The 16,903-nt window shown below is 43.3% G+C and overlaps 2 protein-coding genes across 8 annotated transcripts; both read left to right on the top strand.

Annotated features, from left to right (window-relative positions):
- The first annotated feature begins 62 nt into the window (after window positions 1-62).
- LOC125267592 (serine/threonine-protein kinase pim-2-like) lies at window positions 63-4,528 on the top strand. Of its 4 annotated transcripts, XM_048189375.1 has the most exons (10): window positions 63-234; window positions 563-730; window positions 1,237-1,446; window positions 1,575-1,778; window positions 1,890-1,984; window positions 2,148-2,198; window positions 2,441-2,822; window positions 2,909-3,088; window positions 3,721-3,860; window positions 4,141-4,528. In XM_048189375.1, exons 1-9 carry the CDS (start codon window positions 201-203, stop codon window positions 3,852-3,854), a joined length of 1,458 nt encoding a protein of 485 aa, XP_048045332.1. In that variant the 5' UTR covers window positions 63-200; the 3' UTR covers window positions 3,855-3,860; window positions 4,141-4,528. The 4 variants fall into 4 exon arrangements, with proteins under 4 accessions (XP_048045332.1, XP_048045331.1, XP_048045334.1 ...); XM_048189374.1 differs by lacking the exon at window positions 3,721-3,860; XM_048189377.1 differs by lacking the exons at window positions 1,237-1,446; window positions 3,721-3,860.
- A 7,063-nt stretch (window positions 4,529-11,591) lies between these two features.
- On the top strand, window positions 11,592-16,570 carry LOC125267591 (flavin reductase (NADPH)-like). Of its 4 annotated transcripts, none has more exons than XM_048189369.1 (5): window positions 11,592-11,727; window positions 12,207-12,371; window positions 13,095-13,296; window positions 13,418-13,582; window positions 16,376-16,570. In XM_048189369.1, exons 2-5 carry the CDS (start codon window positions 12,237-12,239, stop codon window positions 16,531-16,533), a joined length of 660 nt encoding a protein of 219 aa, XP_048045326.1. In that variant the 5' UTR covers window positions 11,592-11,727; window positions 12,207-12,236; the 3' UTR covers window positions 16,534-16,570. The 4 variants fall into 4 exon arrangements, with proteins under 4 accessions (XP_048045326.1, XP_048045327.1, XP_048045328.1 ...); XM_048189370.1 differs by having other exon boundaries at window positions 11,600-11,727; window positions 12,210-12,371; XM_048189371.1 differs by lacking the exon at window positions 11,592-11,727 and adding an exon at window positions 12,014-12,108.
- The last annotated feature ends 333 nt before the right edge of the window (window positions 16,571-16,903 follow it).

The following is a 16,903-nucleotide window of genomic DNA, read 5'->3' as shown; positions in this document are numbered from 1 at the left end:
CTATTATTTTTGAGGATACTTTTATTTTCTCTTAGTTTAGAAGGAGTTTGTTTTTATTTAATTTATTTATTTATTTTTTCTTTCTTTATTTTATTTTTTTATTCATTTTCTTGGGAGGAGTATTTCTGAGGAGAGTTGTATTTTATTGTATTGCATTTTGTATTGTATTTTGTATAGTTTTTATTGCAGATTTCAGGAAGATGTCGATGGCTCACATGATGGGTGAAAGAGGAGGTGAGTGCTTTAGTTTTTCATTTGTTTATGGTATGATGTTGTACAATGATTGCCTACATTAATGTAAAGAAAATTGTGATCCCCCAAGTGATCAGATGAATTTGATTCCTTGCATATGAAATAAACGTTTCAGTTTGAGTAACTGAAGAAGTAACCATTTGTAATTGACCCACTGACATTGATTATTGATACAACATACTATGTGATGTTTGGAGACCCAGTTCTGATGATCAGGATCTGCTACCAGACCCGACCCAGACACAGAGCCAGGAGCTTCCTGGATATTTAACACCTCTGTCTTCTGAGTCGGCTGTTTCTATGTCCGCAGGTCAGGCTCACATCAGCGGTGATGTGGTGTCCAGGTCCGACAGCGTCGATGGATTGCTGTGCCCTCCGCTGACAGGTCAAGTTCCTGTCGAGCCAAAGGAGACGTCACGTGGCCTAACTGCCCAGGGTGCCATGGAGGCTTCTCCTCCTGTGAGCGAGAGCTCAACAGGTGAGATTGAAATAAGGCCGGGCAGTGTAAAGTGGACAGATCAATGGTACTTGCGCGGTCTGACACACACCCGAAACACTCGCACAGAAATCCTCTTGTCAGACGGCACACGATCCCAAATAGAATTTTATTTCATGACTTATTGCTCCTGAATTGTCAAATAGACACAAAATTGTCCAAAATGAAGTTGTGTTGGCCAAATGAAGCCTGGAAATGTATGTTCTCTTTTTAATAAAAGATCAGACAAAATAAGAAAAATAACTACTTCATGATAATTGTAAAATAAAATGACTATTAATATTGTGAAATGAGATTTTGGGACATTTATTTTGGCAATAAGCAGAAGTCAGGCTGATGGCTTGGAAATATTTCCATTCATTTGGATGTGTAACATTACAGATAAGAATTGAACAGTAAAATGTACTTTATGTCATTATATCGTTGCTTAATTTGATGTCAGAGATGTTTCTAATAGTTGTGTTTTCAATTGTTTTTCTTCATTTTAGAAAAACCTACAGAACGCAGGAAGAGGAAAAGAATTCGTTCTTTCCTCAACAGGCTGTGGAAGGCGATGAAGAGTCCTTTCCGGTGCTGTTGCCCCTGTAGTGATGTGAATGTTGTGGAGCCTTTTGTCCCTCCACCAGATCTGGAGCCAGAGCCTGATCCCAAGCCACCATCACCTGCTCCAGATCAGTCCGGCGTCAAGCCAATCAATGGTAAGTCGGCAGTCATTATTTCTCCAACGTTATTTTGTCAATATTATTTTCCCCATTTTAATATGATTTTCTCGACACAACCAGCACTGATATTTTTTAAATAAAACAATTGTTTTTCTTCATTTCAGAAAAACCTACAGAACGCAGGAAGAGGAAAAGAATTCGTTTTTTCCTCAACAGGAAGGCGATGAAGAGTCCTTTCCGGTGCTGTTGCCCCTGTAGTCATATGAATGTTGTGGAGCCTTTTGTCCCTCCACCAGATCTGGAGCCAGAGCCTGATCCCGAGCCACCATCACCTGCTCCAGTTCCCTCCAGCGTCAAGCCAATTAATGGTAAGTCGGCAGTCATTATTTTCTCGACACAACCAGCACTGATATTTTTTAAATAAAACAATGGCTCTAGCAATCTCATATATTTCTTATATTTTACTGTTTGTTTTTCAGAGTCCTTTGAGGCTCTGTATAACTTGGGAGAGATGCTTGGATCCGGAGGATTTGGCAGGGTGTACGAGGGAACGCGCAAATTTGATGGCAAAAAGGTCAATCTTACCGAATTGTACAAACATTTTGCTCTTGCATGCATCAAAACATATTTAAAACAATTTACACAGATGGTTTAATACTTAGTGCAAGATCAGGTGCTTGAATACTGTTACTGTTAATGATTTTTTGTTGTTGTTGTTGTTTGTTTGTTTTCTGCAGGTTGCCATCAAGCAGATGCTCAAGATTGACAACGATCGTTATCTTCGTATTGTAAGTTGGCCAAAGCCTGAACATGTATTTAGTTGTTTAAGTGCAGATTACTGTAGTTGATACACCCGTAGGAAGCATCAGGTGTGAATGTGATTGACAAATAAGCCTAGAGGCACCGAAAAACTTTGAGCTGAAAAGCCTCTTTTGAACGTATCTAAAAAGATCAAAGAAAAGTACATTTAAAAATTATGTGTTTTCTTCAGATTTTTCCTTTTTACCTTCTGTCTACTACTTTTCTCTAGCCTGGGCACCCCAAACCTCTCGTTACCGAAGTGGCGCTGCTGCTGATGATGAGGCGAGAACCCGTAAGCCCCTTCGTCATACATCTGTACGAGTGGTTTGAACATCCTCAAACGTTCACTCTCGTTATGGAGTACCCGGAACCCTGCGAGAGCCTGCGTGACTTCATCACCCGTAACCCTCGACTGTGTGAACCAGTCGCACAGGTCATCGTGCTACAGGCTCTGCTGGCGGTACAACACTGCATCGAACATGGTGTTTTTCACCATGACATCCATGCTCACAATTTCCTGTTGAACAAAGACACGTTTCATCTCACGCTGATAGACTTTGGCTGCGGTCAGCTATTTAGTAGCGATGGCTACGAGAGCGACATATACATCGGTGAGGATTTTGGGAGTGTGGAAACCTGAATGTAGTGACTTACTAATTATTGGATGCTTTAAAATGTGCAAATGACTTGCTTCCAGGAGCACCGGCTTACTGCCCACCTGAAGTCCTGACCGAACCTCGCTTCCACGCCGTCCCAACAAATGTCTGGGCCCTAGGAGTCTTGTTGTATAAGATGGTGAACGGATGTTGTCCTTTTGGCAGTAGAAGAGAAATCAAACGGGCCAAAATTACATTTCAGAACTCCACATTATCCGAAGGTGAGTGAATGATATTGATAACACTGATAAACACACGCATGAAGCAAAGGGTCTGTACAGACACAGTTAAGGGTGAAGTATGTACGATTTTTTATATCTATAGCCCAACGTATAGCGAGAGTTTGGGGCGTGGCTACTGTAGCAGGCGGAGCCATGGGAAATGAAACGCAGCTTTAGTTACAGAAGTGAAAGCCAAAATTCACTGCTTTTATACCTTCAAAGATGAAGCGAGTCGTGATGAACATGTCAAAGTGAACAGAGCATTGGGATGCTGCTACAAAGCATCTTGCTTCAATACCATACAGCATCATCATGCTCCCGATCAGAAAGACACATTTTCATTAAGACAAATGCAACGCAGCTAAACGTAGTCCTAATATGTTGGACCTGAAACATGCCTTCACAAGAACCAGCAAGAGCTGAGATTGTGATGTTTCATTTGGGGAAGTCGCTGTGCACGGAAGGGGCCTTTTGAAAATACGCTTTATTTTGTAAGAAACGACATACTTCACTTTTAAAGTAAAAATAAGGAACATTTTACTGTATATTAATCATGTTTTAATGCTATTTTCATAGATGCCAAGTCACATGGTCATGACTAACCAGCTCTCTCCTAATTAAAATTTGTACAGAATGTACAGATCTGATTAGCCAGTGCCTAGCCCGGGATCCCACGAAACGGCCGACGTTAGAGCAGATGTTTCAGCATGAATGGATTACAAGTGATCTAGATTGGGAAAGTTCAGGAGATTCAATCCGTCTGTGATTTCAGGTGTGAGGAAGTGTAACAGACAGAGTATAGGATTATTATCATGTGTCTTCAATCCTGGATCATTTTGCAGTGAGGTGTTCATTGTAATGTTCTTGTTATAGTCAAGTCAACCTCGTTTATATAGCGCTTTATACAATTCAGACTGTATCAAAGCGGCTTTGTGGTAATAAACAGGAAAATAACAGAATCAGTGATGCAAACAGAATTCAATTCTGTTGTAAATCAGCTCTATAAAATTGTTCATGAGTTGACTTGTTCATATAATCTTTGTATTGGACAGGAAATAACATACTTGATGTCCTTGGTGGAAGACTTGACCCGAAGCCTGAAGTCCAACCCCAGCCTGACAGGAAACTCGGAGCCCGTCCACGTCTGAGCGAGAACACGAGAGACTGCGAGACTGGAACCAAATCATCGAGTCATCACAGCCACATTTGCTTTGTTTTAAAATTAATTTTTGCTTTGTTTTTAAAAAGTCATGACACGTCATCTTTATTTATATAGCATCTCGTATATGACTAATCTGTACATATGTATATATCATTTTTGAATTAAAGAAATGTTTTTTTAACAGTCTCGGCCTATGAGGAACCTTTGAATTGAAAAGGCAAAGACCTATTTTTGTGCTTCCCGAAATTAAACTAAATAAAAATGTAAATAAAACTCTACATGGTTGCAAACATAAGTGCATTGTAGTCTGTCTGAAACAAACAAAACCCTACAATAAATGATACTAGAGTCTGCATTCAATAATAGTAATAATTTTGTGCATGACATTGGTTACATAGGTTAAAGCTATTCTTGTATTATTAGAAAGATTTAGGAGAATCTTGAAGCTTATAGGAATAGTTACCCAAAAACAAAAAGTTCTGTCATGAAAGTCCAGTTGGCGCAGGCTGATAAGTTATTAACTCAACTTGCTTGTAATCACATAATTCTCTTTAGGCCACCGCTGATTGATTGTTTTCTGCTGTGTCAGCAGCCAACCTTCAAATACTATGTTTGCATTTGCTGAGGTTGCAGCGTGCTTTTTAGAAACCCTTCACCTTCCCCAGCTCCACCTATATTAACTGAAATTAATACAGTCATGTATATATGAAATCCTACAGTGAGTAAAACCTACAGGCTACTGTAAATCATATCCTCCTGGGACCCAGGAATAGACCTTTTTCCGCTGTAGTGGACATTATATTTTAGAGAATTTCTCTGACACCATACATGTCACAGTTTTAGAAATAAAAAAAGTTTAAGGAAACGCTAAACTGAAAGTTTTTCCTTTTAACCGTTTATTCACTTTTGAATGTAGCGCCATATTTATTTTTCCTTGGTGCAAAATGTTAATGATCAATCAAACATCAGAAGGCAGGCTCTATGCCGCCATTGGCTGATCGTTGTAAAAGCCACTGACACTGTTGAAAATAGTAGTATGCTATCTGTTGATTATATTCTTCTCAGAGTAGATACATCTATAAACGCTTTAGGTCATTTAGCAGCTACATTCGATGTGGCTGTAGATCTGTTTGTCCGCTAAAAGAGCGCAGTAAATATTTGTTCCCTTTCGATACTTCACTCGTACTGCGTATGGGGAAAGGTCTCCTTTTTCCCCGTTACTGAAGCCTTTTTCAATAACGCAGTGTAACTGCATCGTCATTGGTTCACTCATAGACAAGTTGTTGAACCAATGACGGCGCGGCATAGCTGCGCGACCTATGGCGACAGAACGCGTGAATATTCCCGCCGAAATGGGCGGGGTTTAGGGCTATATAAGTGGGCGTTTCGCCATAGGATTTCAGTTCTCTCTCCTTCAGTGACGACTTCACATCGCTCCTCGCTGATCTCCGGCTGAAGCCTTCGCCGCCTGGAAGAAGCTCGCCTGGAAAGAAGCTCTCGCCGCCGTCGAAGAGGCTCCCGCAGCGGACTGCTAAGCTCGCCGAGGAAGAAGCGCTGGCCCGCTTCCGGCCGCCTGCCAGCCCGTCTCCTGCCGCCATCCGGCGCACCTAAAAGAGCGATTTTCCCGCGGTTTATTGCCGCTCTAAAAGAGCTTTCCAACAGCGGTTTTCACTGCTCTAGCGGCCCTCGCCGCTCTAAAAGAGCCCCTCAAACGCCGTTTTTCACGGCGGCGGCGTTGTTACAAATGCCGCGCCACTCGTGTGGCACATGCAGAGCCCCTCTGCATGACGACGACGGTCACGGTGAGTGCGTCGGCTGCCTGGGCAGACCCTGGGCAGAGTCTCGCCTCTCTGCGCTCGCTCTTCTTCAGTGAAGCCTTCGCCTTCTTCTTCTTCTGCCCCGCCGTCTCTTCCTAGCCGGCTCGCGGGAGGAAGAAGACGGGAGGGCACGAGCGGCCCAGCGCACGGAGTTGGATGATGTCACGCCGGCTTCCCCGCGTGCCTCACCCTCTCCCCCGAGAGAGCAGTCCCCCGTCCTGTTCTCCCGCCCTGAGCTGCGTCCCTTGGCAGATGCGAGCGACCTCATCTCTTTTGGCGGTTCTGAGGACGAGCCGCTTGATGACGTCATGTCTCTCGCGGGCTCTGAATCCGAAGGTTGGGCCGGTGATTCTGACCCCGCCTGCCTTCCCTCGCTGGAGCCCATTGACTGCAAGCCGGGTATGGATGCCGAGCTCTTCCGCATCCTTTCGAAAGCAGTAGAGGTTTTGGACCTCGAATGGGCTCCGCCAGAGGAGCCATCACGGAGCAGGCTCGATGAGTGGTTCCTGCCGGGTTCCCGCCAGGCCCCTCGTCAACGCGCCGCACCGTTTTTCCCAGAGGTTCACAACGAGCTGACGAAGTCGTGGCGCGCCCCGTATTCTGCCCGCCTATGTACTACGCATTATTCAGCTCTCACCTCTGTGGATGGCTCTGAAGGGAAGGGTTACGAGCATCTACCGCCCCTGGACGAAGCGGTGGCGGCTCACCTCTGTCCCCCCACGGCTGTGGGTTGGAAAACTAAGAGGGCCCTTCCATCCAAGCCCTGCAGGACCACTTCTGCCCTGGCTGGCAGAGCATATACGTCCGCGGGCCAGGCTGCCTCAGCGCTGCACGCCATGGCTATTCTCCAGGTGTTTCAAGCGAAGCTCCTCCGTTCTCTGGATGAGTCCGGCGTCGATGCACCTGCCTTCCATGACCTCTGCAGCGCCACTGACTTAGCCCTGCGTGCCACAAAGGCCACAGCTCAGGCCATTGGACGATCCATGGTCAGCCTGGTCATGCTTGAGCGCCATTTGTGGCTTAACCTGACCGAGATTAAGGAGATGGACAAGACGGCCTTTTTGGATGCCCCGGTCTCTCCTTCTGGTCTCTTCGGGCCAGCAGTAGAGGGCTTTACGGAGCGTTTTACTGCAGCACAAAAGTCGTCTCAGGCTGTGCGACACTTCCTGCCTAAACGCCCTAGCTCCACGTCTGCTTCCAGCCGCCCCAAGTCTGCGCCGGCTCAGCAGAACAAACCTGCCCCCTCTACCTCTCAGGCAGCACCACCCAAGGAACAGCGCCATTGTAAGCGCTCCTCCTTCCCGAGGCAACGTCAGGGACCCCGGCCTAAGATTACGCTGGACCCGACGCCTCCTAAGCCCTCCTGATATTTCAGGAAGGAAGAGGATGGGGCAAAGTCTCGCCACGGCCGGACCACCCCAAAAGCTCTTTCGTTCCACCCCCCCTCCGCCTCGTTCAGCTCCGGGCGTGGGAGATATGTTCAGTGTTGTGCTAACTGGGCCCAGTGCTGCGTCCATGCAAAACGCTATTCTTATGGCGAACACTATGAATATTCTACCTTCTCTAAGAAAGAGCGAAGTTTCTCTTCCACTCTCTCCGGTGCACGGGCCCCCGATTGGTCACCCGATACCATTCAGCCCCTTGTCACGCGGGCCGAGGCCTGGCGGGCCATCCCCGGAGTGTCAAGCTGGGTTCTGGGAACCATAAGTCGAGGCTACTCACTTCATTTCGCCCGAAGGCCCCCGCGCTTCAGCGGGGTGCTTCAGACTTCAGTCAACACGGACGACGTTCATGTCCTCCGAGCCGAAGTCACATCTCTTCTGAGGAAAGGAGCTATAGAAATAGTCTCCCCCTCAGAGAGCAATTCGGGGTTCTACAGCCGTTATTTTCTAGTTCCCAAAAAAGATGGCGGTCTCAGACCCATCTTAGACCTCAGGCTCTTGAACCTCTCCCTCATGAGACGGAAGTTCAAGATGCTAACGCTGAAGCAGATCCTCGCGCAGGTTTGCCCCGGGGACTGGTTCTGCTCGCTGGACCTGAAAGATGCATACTTTCACATCCAGATAGCCCCCCATCACAGGCGATTCTTGAGATTCGCATTCGAGGGTGTGGCTTACCAATATACGGTCCTTCCATTCGGACTGTCCCTAGCTCCTCGCACTTTTACCAAGTGCATGAACGCGGCGCTTTCCCCACTGAGACAGATGGGAATCCGGGTTCTCAATTACCTCGACGACTGGCTCATCCTAGCCCAGTCACGAGCCGAGCTGGAGCATCACAGATCCGTGTTACTCAGCCACTTGGAGTGCCTGGGTCTCAGGGTCAACTTTGCCAAGAGCTCACTGCTCCCCAGCCAGCGTATAAGGTTCCTGGGTGCAGTTTTCGACTCAGTCCGTATGACGGCTGTAGTATCTCCAGAGCGCGCTCTGGCCATTCAGCAGCTCATGGCATCGGTCAGGAACAGAGCCTATTTCCCTCTGAAGTTTTTCCAGAGGATGCTAGGGCTGATGGCTTCCGCCTCCCCGGTTCTGCAGCTCGGCATTCTTCGGATGCGGCCTCTGCAGTACTGGTTGAAGTTCCGGGTCCCTCCTCACGCCTGGCGGCATGGCTGCCTGCGTCTCAGGGTCAATCAGGCCTGTTTGGCAACTCTGAAACCCTGGATGAATCCTGTATGGTTCAGCCAAGGGGTACCCCTACAGGCGGTGTCCAGAAGGACGGTGCTCTCAACGGATGCGTCCAACACAGGTTGGGGCGCTCTTTGCGAGGGCAGACCGGCCTTCGGCTCGTGGTCTCACGAGGAATGCCATCTGCACATCAACTGCCTCGAGATGTTGGCAGTGATTCGAGCCCTTCATGCATTCCAGGCACACCTGACAGGGCGCCACGTCTTAGTCCAGTCGGACAGCATGACAGTGGTGTCATACATAAATCACCAGGGCGGTCTTTCGTCCAGCCGCTTATGCGCTCTGGCGAAGCGTCTTCTGGAATGGGCATCACTGAGGTTTCAGTCGCTCAGGGCGACTCACATACCTGGGAGAACAAACTTGGGAGCAGACATGCTATCTCAGAGCAATGTCCCCTCAGACGAGTGGATGCTCCACCCCCAGACGGTTCTCATGATCTGGGAGTTCTTCGGAAAGGCAGAGGTAGACCTCTTCGCTTCAGAAGGCAACTCTCACTGCCCAATTTATTTCTCGAAGGAGGAAGATGCACTGGCCCATGTCTGGCCCAGCACCCTCCTTTACGCTTTCCCCCCGATCGCTCTGATCCCACAGGTCATCAGACGAATCAGGGAAGACAAGCACAGAGTCCTCCTGGTGGCCCCGCTCTGGAGGAGCCAAGTTTGGTCCTCAGAGCTGTTCAGGCTTTCCACAAAAGCTCCATGGCCGATCCCCCTGAGACGGGACCTCCTCTCTCAGGCGAACAGGACGATTTGGCATCCCCAGCCAGAACTCTGGGCTCTGCACCTCTGGTCCCTCGACGGGAGCCTGCTAACCTCCCCGGGGACGTGCTAAATACCATTTCTCAGGCGAGAGCTCCGTCCACGAGACGCCTCTACGCCCAGAAATGGTCGGTCTTTGTTGACTGGTGTTCTACACGCAACATAGACCCAGTGGAGTGTGACGTATCTCCGATACTGTCTTTTCTCCAGGAGCGTTTGAATCTGGGTCGCACCCCTTCAATGCTCAAAGTTTACGTAGCAGCCATTGCAGCGTTTCACGCTCCTATCGCTGGCCAGTCAGTGGGACGAAACAACCTCGTGGTGCGTTTCTTGAGAGGTTCTAGGCGATTAAATCCTCCTCGTCCTCTCACTGTTCCCACCTGGGACCTCTCTTTGGTCCTCAGAGCTCTTAAAGGGCCTCCCTTTGAGCCACTGCGTTCAGCTGACATCAGGCCCCTGACGCTCAAAACCGCTCTGCTACTTGCACTAGCATCGGTTAAGCGAGTTGGTGACTTGCAGGCCCTCTCCGTGAGCCCTGCATGCCTTGAGTTCGGGCCCAACGACTCCAAAGTCGTTTTGAAACCTAGGCATGGCTACGTCCCTTAAGTGCTCTCAACTCCATTCAGAGCACAGGTTATTTCCCTCTCAGCGCTTCCTCCCTCGTCGGACGAGCGAGAGCTGGAACTACTCTGCCCTGTCAGGGCATTAAGGACCTACGTTGATCGATCACAGCCTTTTCGGCAATCTGATCAGCTCTTTATCTGCTTTGGTGGCCGCACCAAGGGGTCTTCGGTCTCAAAGCAACGTCTTTCGCGTTGGATAGTCGACGCTATTGCTCTTTGTTACTCCTCTATGGGCCTTGACTGCCCCATAGGAGTTAGAGCTCACTCTACTAGAGGAATGGCTTCCTCTTGGGCCTGGTCTAGTGGAGTTTCGATTAAAGACATCTGTGAGGCGGCCGGTTGGTCCTCGCCGTCCACTTTTGTCAGATTTTATCATTTGGACGTCCCGACCTTACAAGCTCGGGTCCTCTCGGTATGATCCAGCAGCCTCTATCGAGCTCCGCTTCATGCCACTCTGGGAGTTAACTCCCTTTTTGTAGTGTAACGAGGGTTCGACGGCTCCGGCCTTCTCACTTGTCCTCTGGTTCCCTCACGGTGCCCAAGACAAGTCCAGTCGTTCCCTGCCGTGGCACGGCGCGGTTGAATTCGTTCCCCATACGCAGTACGAGTGAAGTATCGAAAGGGAACGTACTCGGTTACTAACGTAACCTCGGTTCCCTGAGATACAGAACGAGTACTGCGTTACATGCCATGCCACGAGGCTGCGGCTTCAGTGTCGTCGCTTCAGTCGAATGACCTGAAATCCTATGGCGAAACGCCCGCTTATATAGCCGTAAACCCCGCCCATTTCGGCGGGAATATTCGCGCGCTCTGTCGCCATAGGTCGCGCAGCTATGCCGCGCCGTCATTGGTTCAACAACTTGTCTATGAGTGAACCAATGACGATGCAGTTACACTGCGTTATTGAAAAAGGCTTCAGTAACAGGGAAAAAGGAGACCTTTCCCCATACGCAGTACTCGTTCTGTATCTCAGGGAACCGAGGTTACGTTAGTAACCGAGTACGATATTTGCTGCATTTTCGTCTAGGTTGCATTATGTATTAATTTATGCAGGAATATGAGGATTGATGTATTTATTTCAACATTATATATATATATATATATATATATATATATATATATATATATATATATATATATAATTTTGTGTATTAATTTATGGATATATTTATATATTTATTGTTTTTGCAGGTTTTATCCTCCATTATGCTGGTTACCTGACTACCACAGAATAAATAAGTATAAAGTTACAATTTATAATAACCATAGTTGATTAAAATCTTTCTTCTTCTTCTTCTTTTTGCTATAGCTTTCATATTTATTTATTTTTTAAAGATAGGATAGTAAGCCATTTTCATTACAATGCCATATATCACAATGTCTGTAGCATAATTTACTTATTTATTTTACTGTTTTGGGAAACCTGTCCTGCATTTGGAACTGAGAGGACTCTTGCGTGGATTAGTCGCAATGCGCATGCGCACTAAAGTCTACAAGGGTGAAAGTTATATCAGCAGCTGTATTGACAGCAGCAGGGAGCGTGTGCATGCGTTTACTGTTGCGTTGCCAACCCCATCAACAGGAGTGATTTTAGAGTAAGTTTGGTAATTGCTAGGAATATATTTACTGATAAGTGTCCATGTACTTCATCGACTGCACTCTTTGCACAGCAACGCTGCCGATCACAGAGTGCGCTTATATGACATTATGTCACTGAAGTTGGTTGTTTCCCTTGTGCATTGACGACAGGTATAAGTGTATATTACTTTAAACAGGGCTGTATTTGGTGATGCTCACATTCTTTAGATGATTTACAAATAATTTCCTTCAGCTAAAATACACTTTCAGTTTTAATGTGTTCTCAGAGCCATTAATGTTGTTGTGGTTGTCTTGAGGAGGAGTCTTGCGCTGATAAATGTAATTTCCGGACGATTGGTAAGCAGGTTATATATCACAGGCAGAAGACAGCTTTTCCTGTAAGAAGAACCCCTACGCATATTTTAGCCCTTCTCTGTTGTGTTGTATAAACGAGTGTGTTATAGCAGGGGTAATTTTAATAATTTTATTCTTTTAGCAGGAATAAAAGGTTTTGTCCTGATTAAACATGAAGATTGCTGTGCTTGGAGCGACTGGTCAAACCGGACAGCAGCTGGTGAATCAGGCTCTTCAGCAAGGACACTCCGTCACAGCCGTCGTCAGAAACCTGGGAAAACTGACGCTAACACATGAGAACCTCAAGGTAAATAGTATGAACATTTACGTTTAAATGTATTATTGTTATTCTTTTTGAAATGGCATGATGAAATTATAAAATAGTTGATTTTACTTTGTTTATTTATTCATGAATTCCTCCCCGGTGTAAGTAAAGGAAGTGGACTAAAAATCCACAATTTCAAATTCATTTAGCAATGTCATTCATGACAAACTGAAGCTTATCTTACATTTATAAAGTATTTTTATAAAGTTTTAGCATAATATCTTGAGTTAATCATTAGCTCTCATTTTCTTTCTTACCTATAGTTGACTCAAATTTGCACAATGGTAAATATTGAAAGGAGTTGGGACTATTTAGTTTATATTTTGAATAAAAGTAAGCATTTCTAAGTCACCAAGGTGCAAAGGTGAAATTTTTAACATGCAAATGTTTGTTTTGCATGAGTTTTTGTACAGTATCTCTTAAGGAAACGGCTACAATTTAGCATAGCGGTCACGGGGGTGGCATAAAAATTTAATGTGCTTCATTTATGGGTTGATCTCATCATATGATTTGCTTGTGCCACATTTGTGTGCCGAAAGTAAAGAGTTTTAACACTAAGCTGCTAGTGTAGATAATCAGCTACTTCATGTGTTCAAGATGATGCACAGTTTTCTCCTAGATTTTCAGTGACCACTTTGTAGCAACAACAAGCATGCAACCTCATAACCATGTAACCATGTTTAATCACATGCCCTCATGTGATAGGTGGTTGAAGGAGACATTTTTTCGGAAGACAGCCTGAAACCGCATTTCAAAGGCCAGGATGCTGTGTTATCCTGCCTTGGCTTTCCAGTCTCATTTTTTTATGGAGTCACTGGCTACACCCAGTCAATGACGGCAGCATTAAATGCAATGCGTGATGTCAAAGTGAATCGAATCATCACCATGACCTCATGGTACACTGATCGTAAGTGCTGTTATTATTTTTTTAGCCAGCTACACAACACTGAATGTTCTTTACCTTACAGTATTTGTGGTCTGATCTGTTGTCTGGTGTAGTAATTGGATCGTTATGACACTCTTCACAGCTAATTCAGGCACCAATTCCTCCTTTCTCATCCGCTTCATGTTGCTTCCCATGATTAGAAGCGTTCTGAACAACATGTATGAAATGGAAAACTTTCTTAAGCAGACTGATGACATCAACTGGACTGTTGTCCGGCCCCCTGGCCTCAAGAATACACCAACAACAGGTGAAATTTATTAATAAAACAAATTTTGATATAAAGTAAAATAATATAAATTTATGCACTTTCTTTGATTGTTGTTACATTAAGTAACAGGTAAAATGCAGTGGTGGACAATAACAAATTATTTTTACTTTGTTACTGCACTTAAGTACAGTTGAGGTGAAAAGTTTACATACCTTTGCAGAATATGCAAAATGTTAATCATTTTAACAAAATAAGAAGGATCATGAAAATTGCATGATATGTTTTATTTAGTACTGTCCTGAATAAGCTATTTCACATAACAGATGTTTACATAAAGTCCACAAGACAAAATAATTGCTGAATTTATAAAAATGATCCCGTTTAAAAGTTTACATACCCTTGATTCCCTTGAATACTGTGTGTGGTTACCTGGATGATCCATGAATGTTTGTTTGTTTTTGTGATGGATGTTCATGAGTCCCTTGTTTGTCCTGAGCAGTTAAACTGCCCAACGTTCTTCAGAAAAATCCTTCAGGTCCTGCAGATTCTTTGATTTTCCAGCATCTTTTGCATATTTGAACCCTTTTCATTAGTGACTGTATGATTTTGAGATCCATCTTTTCACACTGAGGACAACTGAGGGACTCAAACACAAAAGTTCAAACATTCACTTATGCTCCAGAAGGAAACACGATGCATTAAGAGTCGGGAGGTGAAAACTCCTGAACAAGAAGATGATGTGCAAGTTTTTCTTATTTTGTTTAAAGATCTTATTTTTACATTTAGTATAGCCCTTCGTAATGCTTCCCCGAGGACAAAAAAAGTACAATTTATCCTGTTCATCCGATTCAAAAAGTTATCACCCCCCTCAATTGTCCTCATTGTGCAAAGATGTTTCCAGACTTTTGGCCCAATTCAGATTTTCATTACCCAGAACTTGTCTTTACAATAAACGACTCTCTTTTAAAGGGTTAGTTCACCCAAAAATTAAAATAATGTCATTAAGTACTCACCCTCATGTCGTTCTACACCCGTAAGACCTTTGTTCATCTTTTGAACACAAATTAAGATATTTTTGATGAAATCTGATGGCTCAGTGAGGCCTCTACTACCATTAATGCCACAGAACTTCTCAAGATCCAGAAAGGTACTTGAAACATATTTTAAACAGTTCATGTGAGTACAGTGGTTCTACCTTAATATTATAAGGTGACAATAATATTTTTTGTGCGCCAAAAAACCCCAAAATAATGACTTTTCAACAATATCTAGTGCTGGCCAATTCCAATATACTGCTTTGAATCTTTTGTTTCGAATCAGTGATTCGGAGCGCCAAAGTCACTTGATATCAACAGTTTGGCAGTTTGACACGCGATCCGAATCACTGATTTGAAACAAGATTCAGTGTACAGTACAGTCCAAAAGTTTGGAACCACTAAGATTTTTAATGTTTTTAAAAGAAGTTTCGTCTGCTCACCAAGGCTACATTTATTTAATTAAAAATACAGTAAAAAACAGTAATATTGTGAAATATTATTACAATTTAAAATAACTGTGTACTATTTAAATATATTTGACAAAGTAATTTATTCCTGTGATGCAAAGCTGAATTTTCAGCGTCGTTACTCCAGTCTTCAGTGTCACATGATCCTTCAGAAATCATTCTAATATGCTGATTTGCTGCTCAAGAAACATTTATGATTATTTTCAATGTTGAAAACAGTTGTGTACTTTTTTTTTCAGGATTCCTTGATGAATAGAAAGTTCAAAAGAACAGCATTTATCTGAAATACAAAGCTTCTGTAGCATTATACACTACCTTTCAAAAGTTTGGGGTCAGTAAGAATTTTTATTTTTATTTTTTTGAAAAGAAATGAATACTTTTATTCAGCAAGGATGCATTAAATCAATCAAAAGTGGCAGTAAAGACATTTATAATGTTACAAAAGATTAGATTTCAGATAAACACTGTTCTTTTGAACTTTCTATTCATCAAATAATCCTGAAAAAAAATATTGGACACAAATATTTTGTACAGTTGTACACATTAAATGTTTCTTGAGCAGCAGATCAGCATATTAGAATGATTTCTGAAGGATCATGTGACACTGAAGACTGGAGTAATGATGCTGAAAATTCAGCTTTGCCATCACAGGAATAAATTACTTTGTGAAATATATTCAAATAGAAAACAGTTATTTTAAATTGTAATAATATTTCACAATGTTACTGTTTTTTACTGTATTTTTAATTAAATAAATGTAGCCTTGGTGAGCAGACGAAACTTCTTTTAAAAACATTAAAAATCTTAGTGTTTCCAAACTTTTGGACTGTACTGTATATATAGGTGTACCAAATGATTAATTGATTAACCATTAAGTTCAGTTGGATTCAATAATAGACAAATGTATTAAACTAAACGAGAAGAGATGCAAATCAAAAGTTTGATAGTAATAGTATTATGAATGGCAGTTACTGTGAATGAAACATTTATGTGGATGAAACACTTATTTTATGTAGTGAAAAGGATTTTGTGTATTGTACTAACACAATTGAAAATATGCTGAAATGTTTGAAAAAAGTGCACTTTTGATGATCTGTTGTGATATTAGTCGTAAGAGTTTTGAAAATTTACCAGTTGCTTGTGAAAATTGCACCAAAGCAATAAAAAAAAAAAAAACTGTAAGTATTTGATTTGTGTACTTTGTCCACCACAGGTAAAATGCTTTTTGACAAATTTGCCTTTGCTGCAAAGCTATTAGATTATCACCAATTGCATTTTTGTCCACTGTTAAATTTGTGGTAATTTTTCTCATTGTTTTTTTTTTAAAGCCAACGAGTTCCTCACTCATGAAGGTTATTATGTCCCTGATGAAAATGGTCTGCCAATCGGCCCGTCCGTGTCAAGAGGAGATGTGGCTCGTTTCATGCTCTCTCTACTCAATAACAATGCTTGGATGAAGAAAGCTGTTGCTATCATCACAAAATGAGTTTGCGCTTTGCTTATAATTACATTTATTTCACTTTCCAAATAAGAGCTTCTAATACTTTCATTCAAATGGGTAAAATATTTATCATTTTTAACTTACTTATGTGACACACAGCAGCTAGCAAAGAATAATAGGCAGACTATCTCCTTTTTCTTGTATATATATATATATATATATATATATATATATATATATATATATATATATATATATATAGAGAGAGAGAGAGAGCTGGGTAGCTGGGTATATATAGAGCTGGGTAGATTACTTATGAAATGTAATCAGTTACTGATTACAAATTACATGACAAAATTTGTAATCAGTAATATAATCTCTTAGATTACACATTTTTGGTAATGTAATCGCACTA

This window comes from Megalobrama amblycephala, linkage group LG4, assembly GCF_018812025.1.
Source record: "Megalobrama amblycephala isolate DHTTF-2021 linkage group LG4, ASM1881202v1, whole genome shotgun sequence".
Classification (NCBI taxonomy): Eukaryota; Metazoa; Chordata; class Actinopteri; order Cypriniformes; family Xenocyprididae; genus Megalobrama; species Megalobrama amblycephala.
Note: the sequence above shows the minus strand (reverse complement) of the source record. Positions and strands in the feature narration are given on the sequence as shown.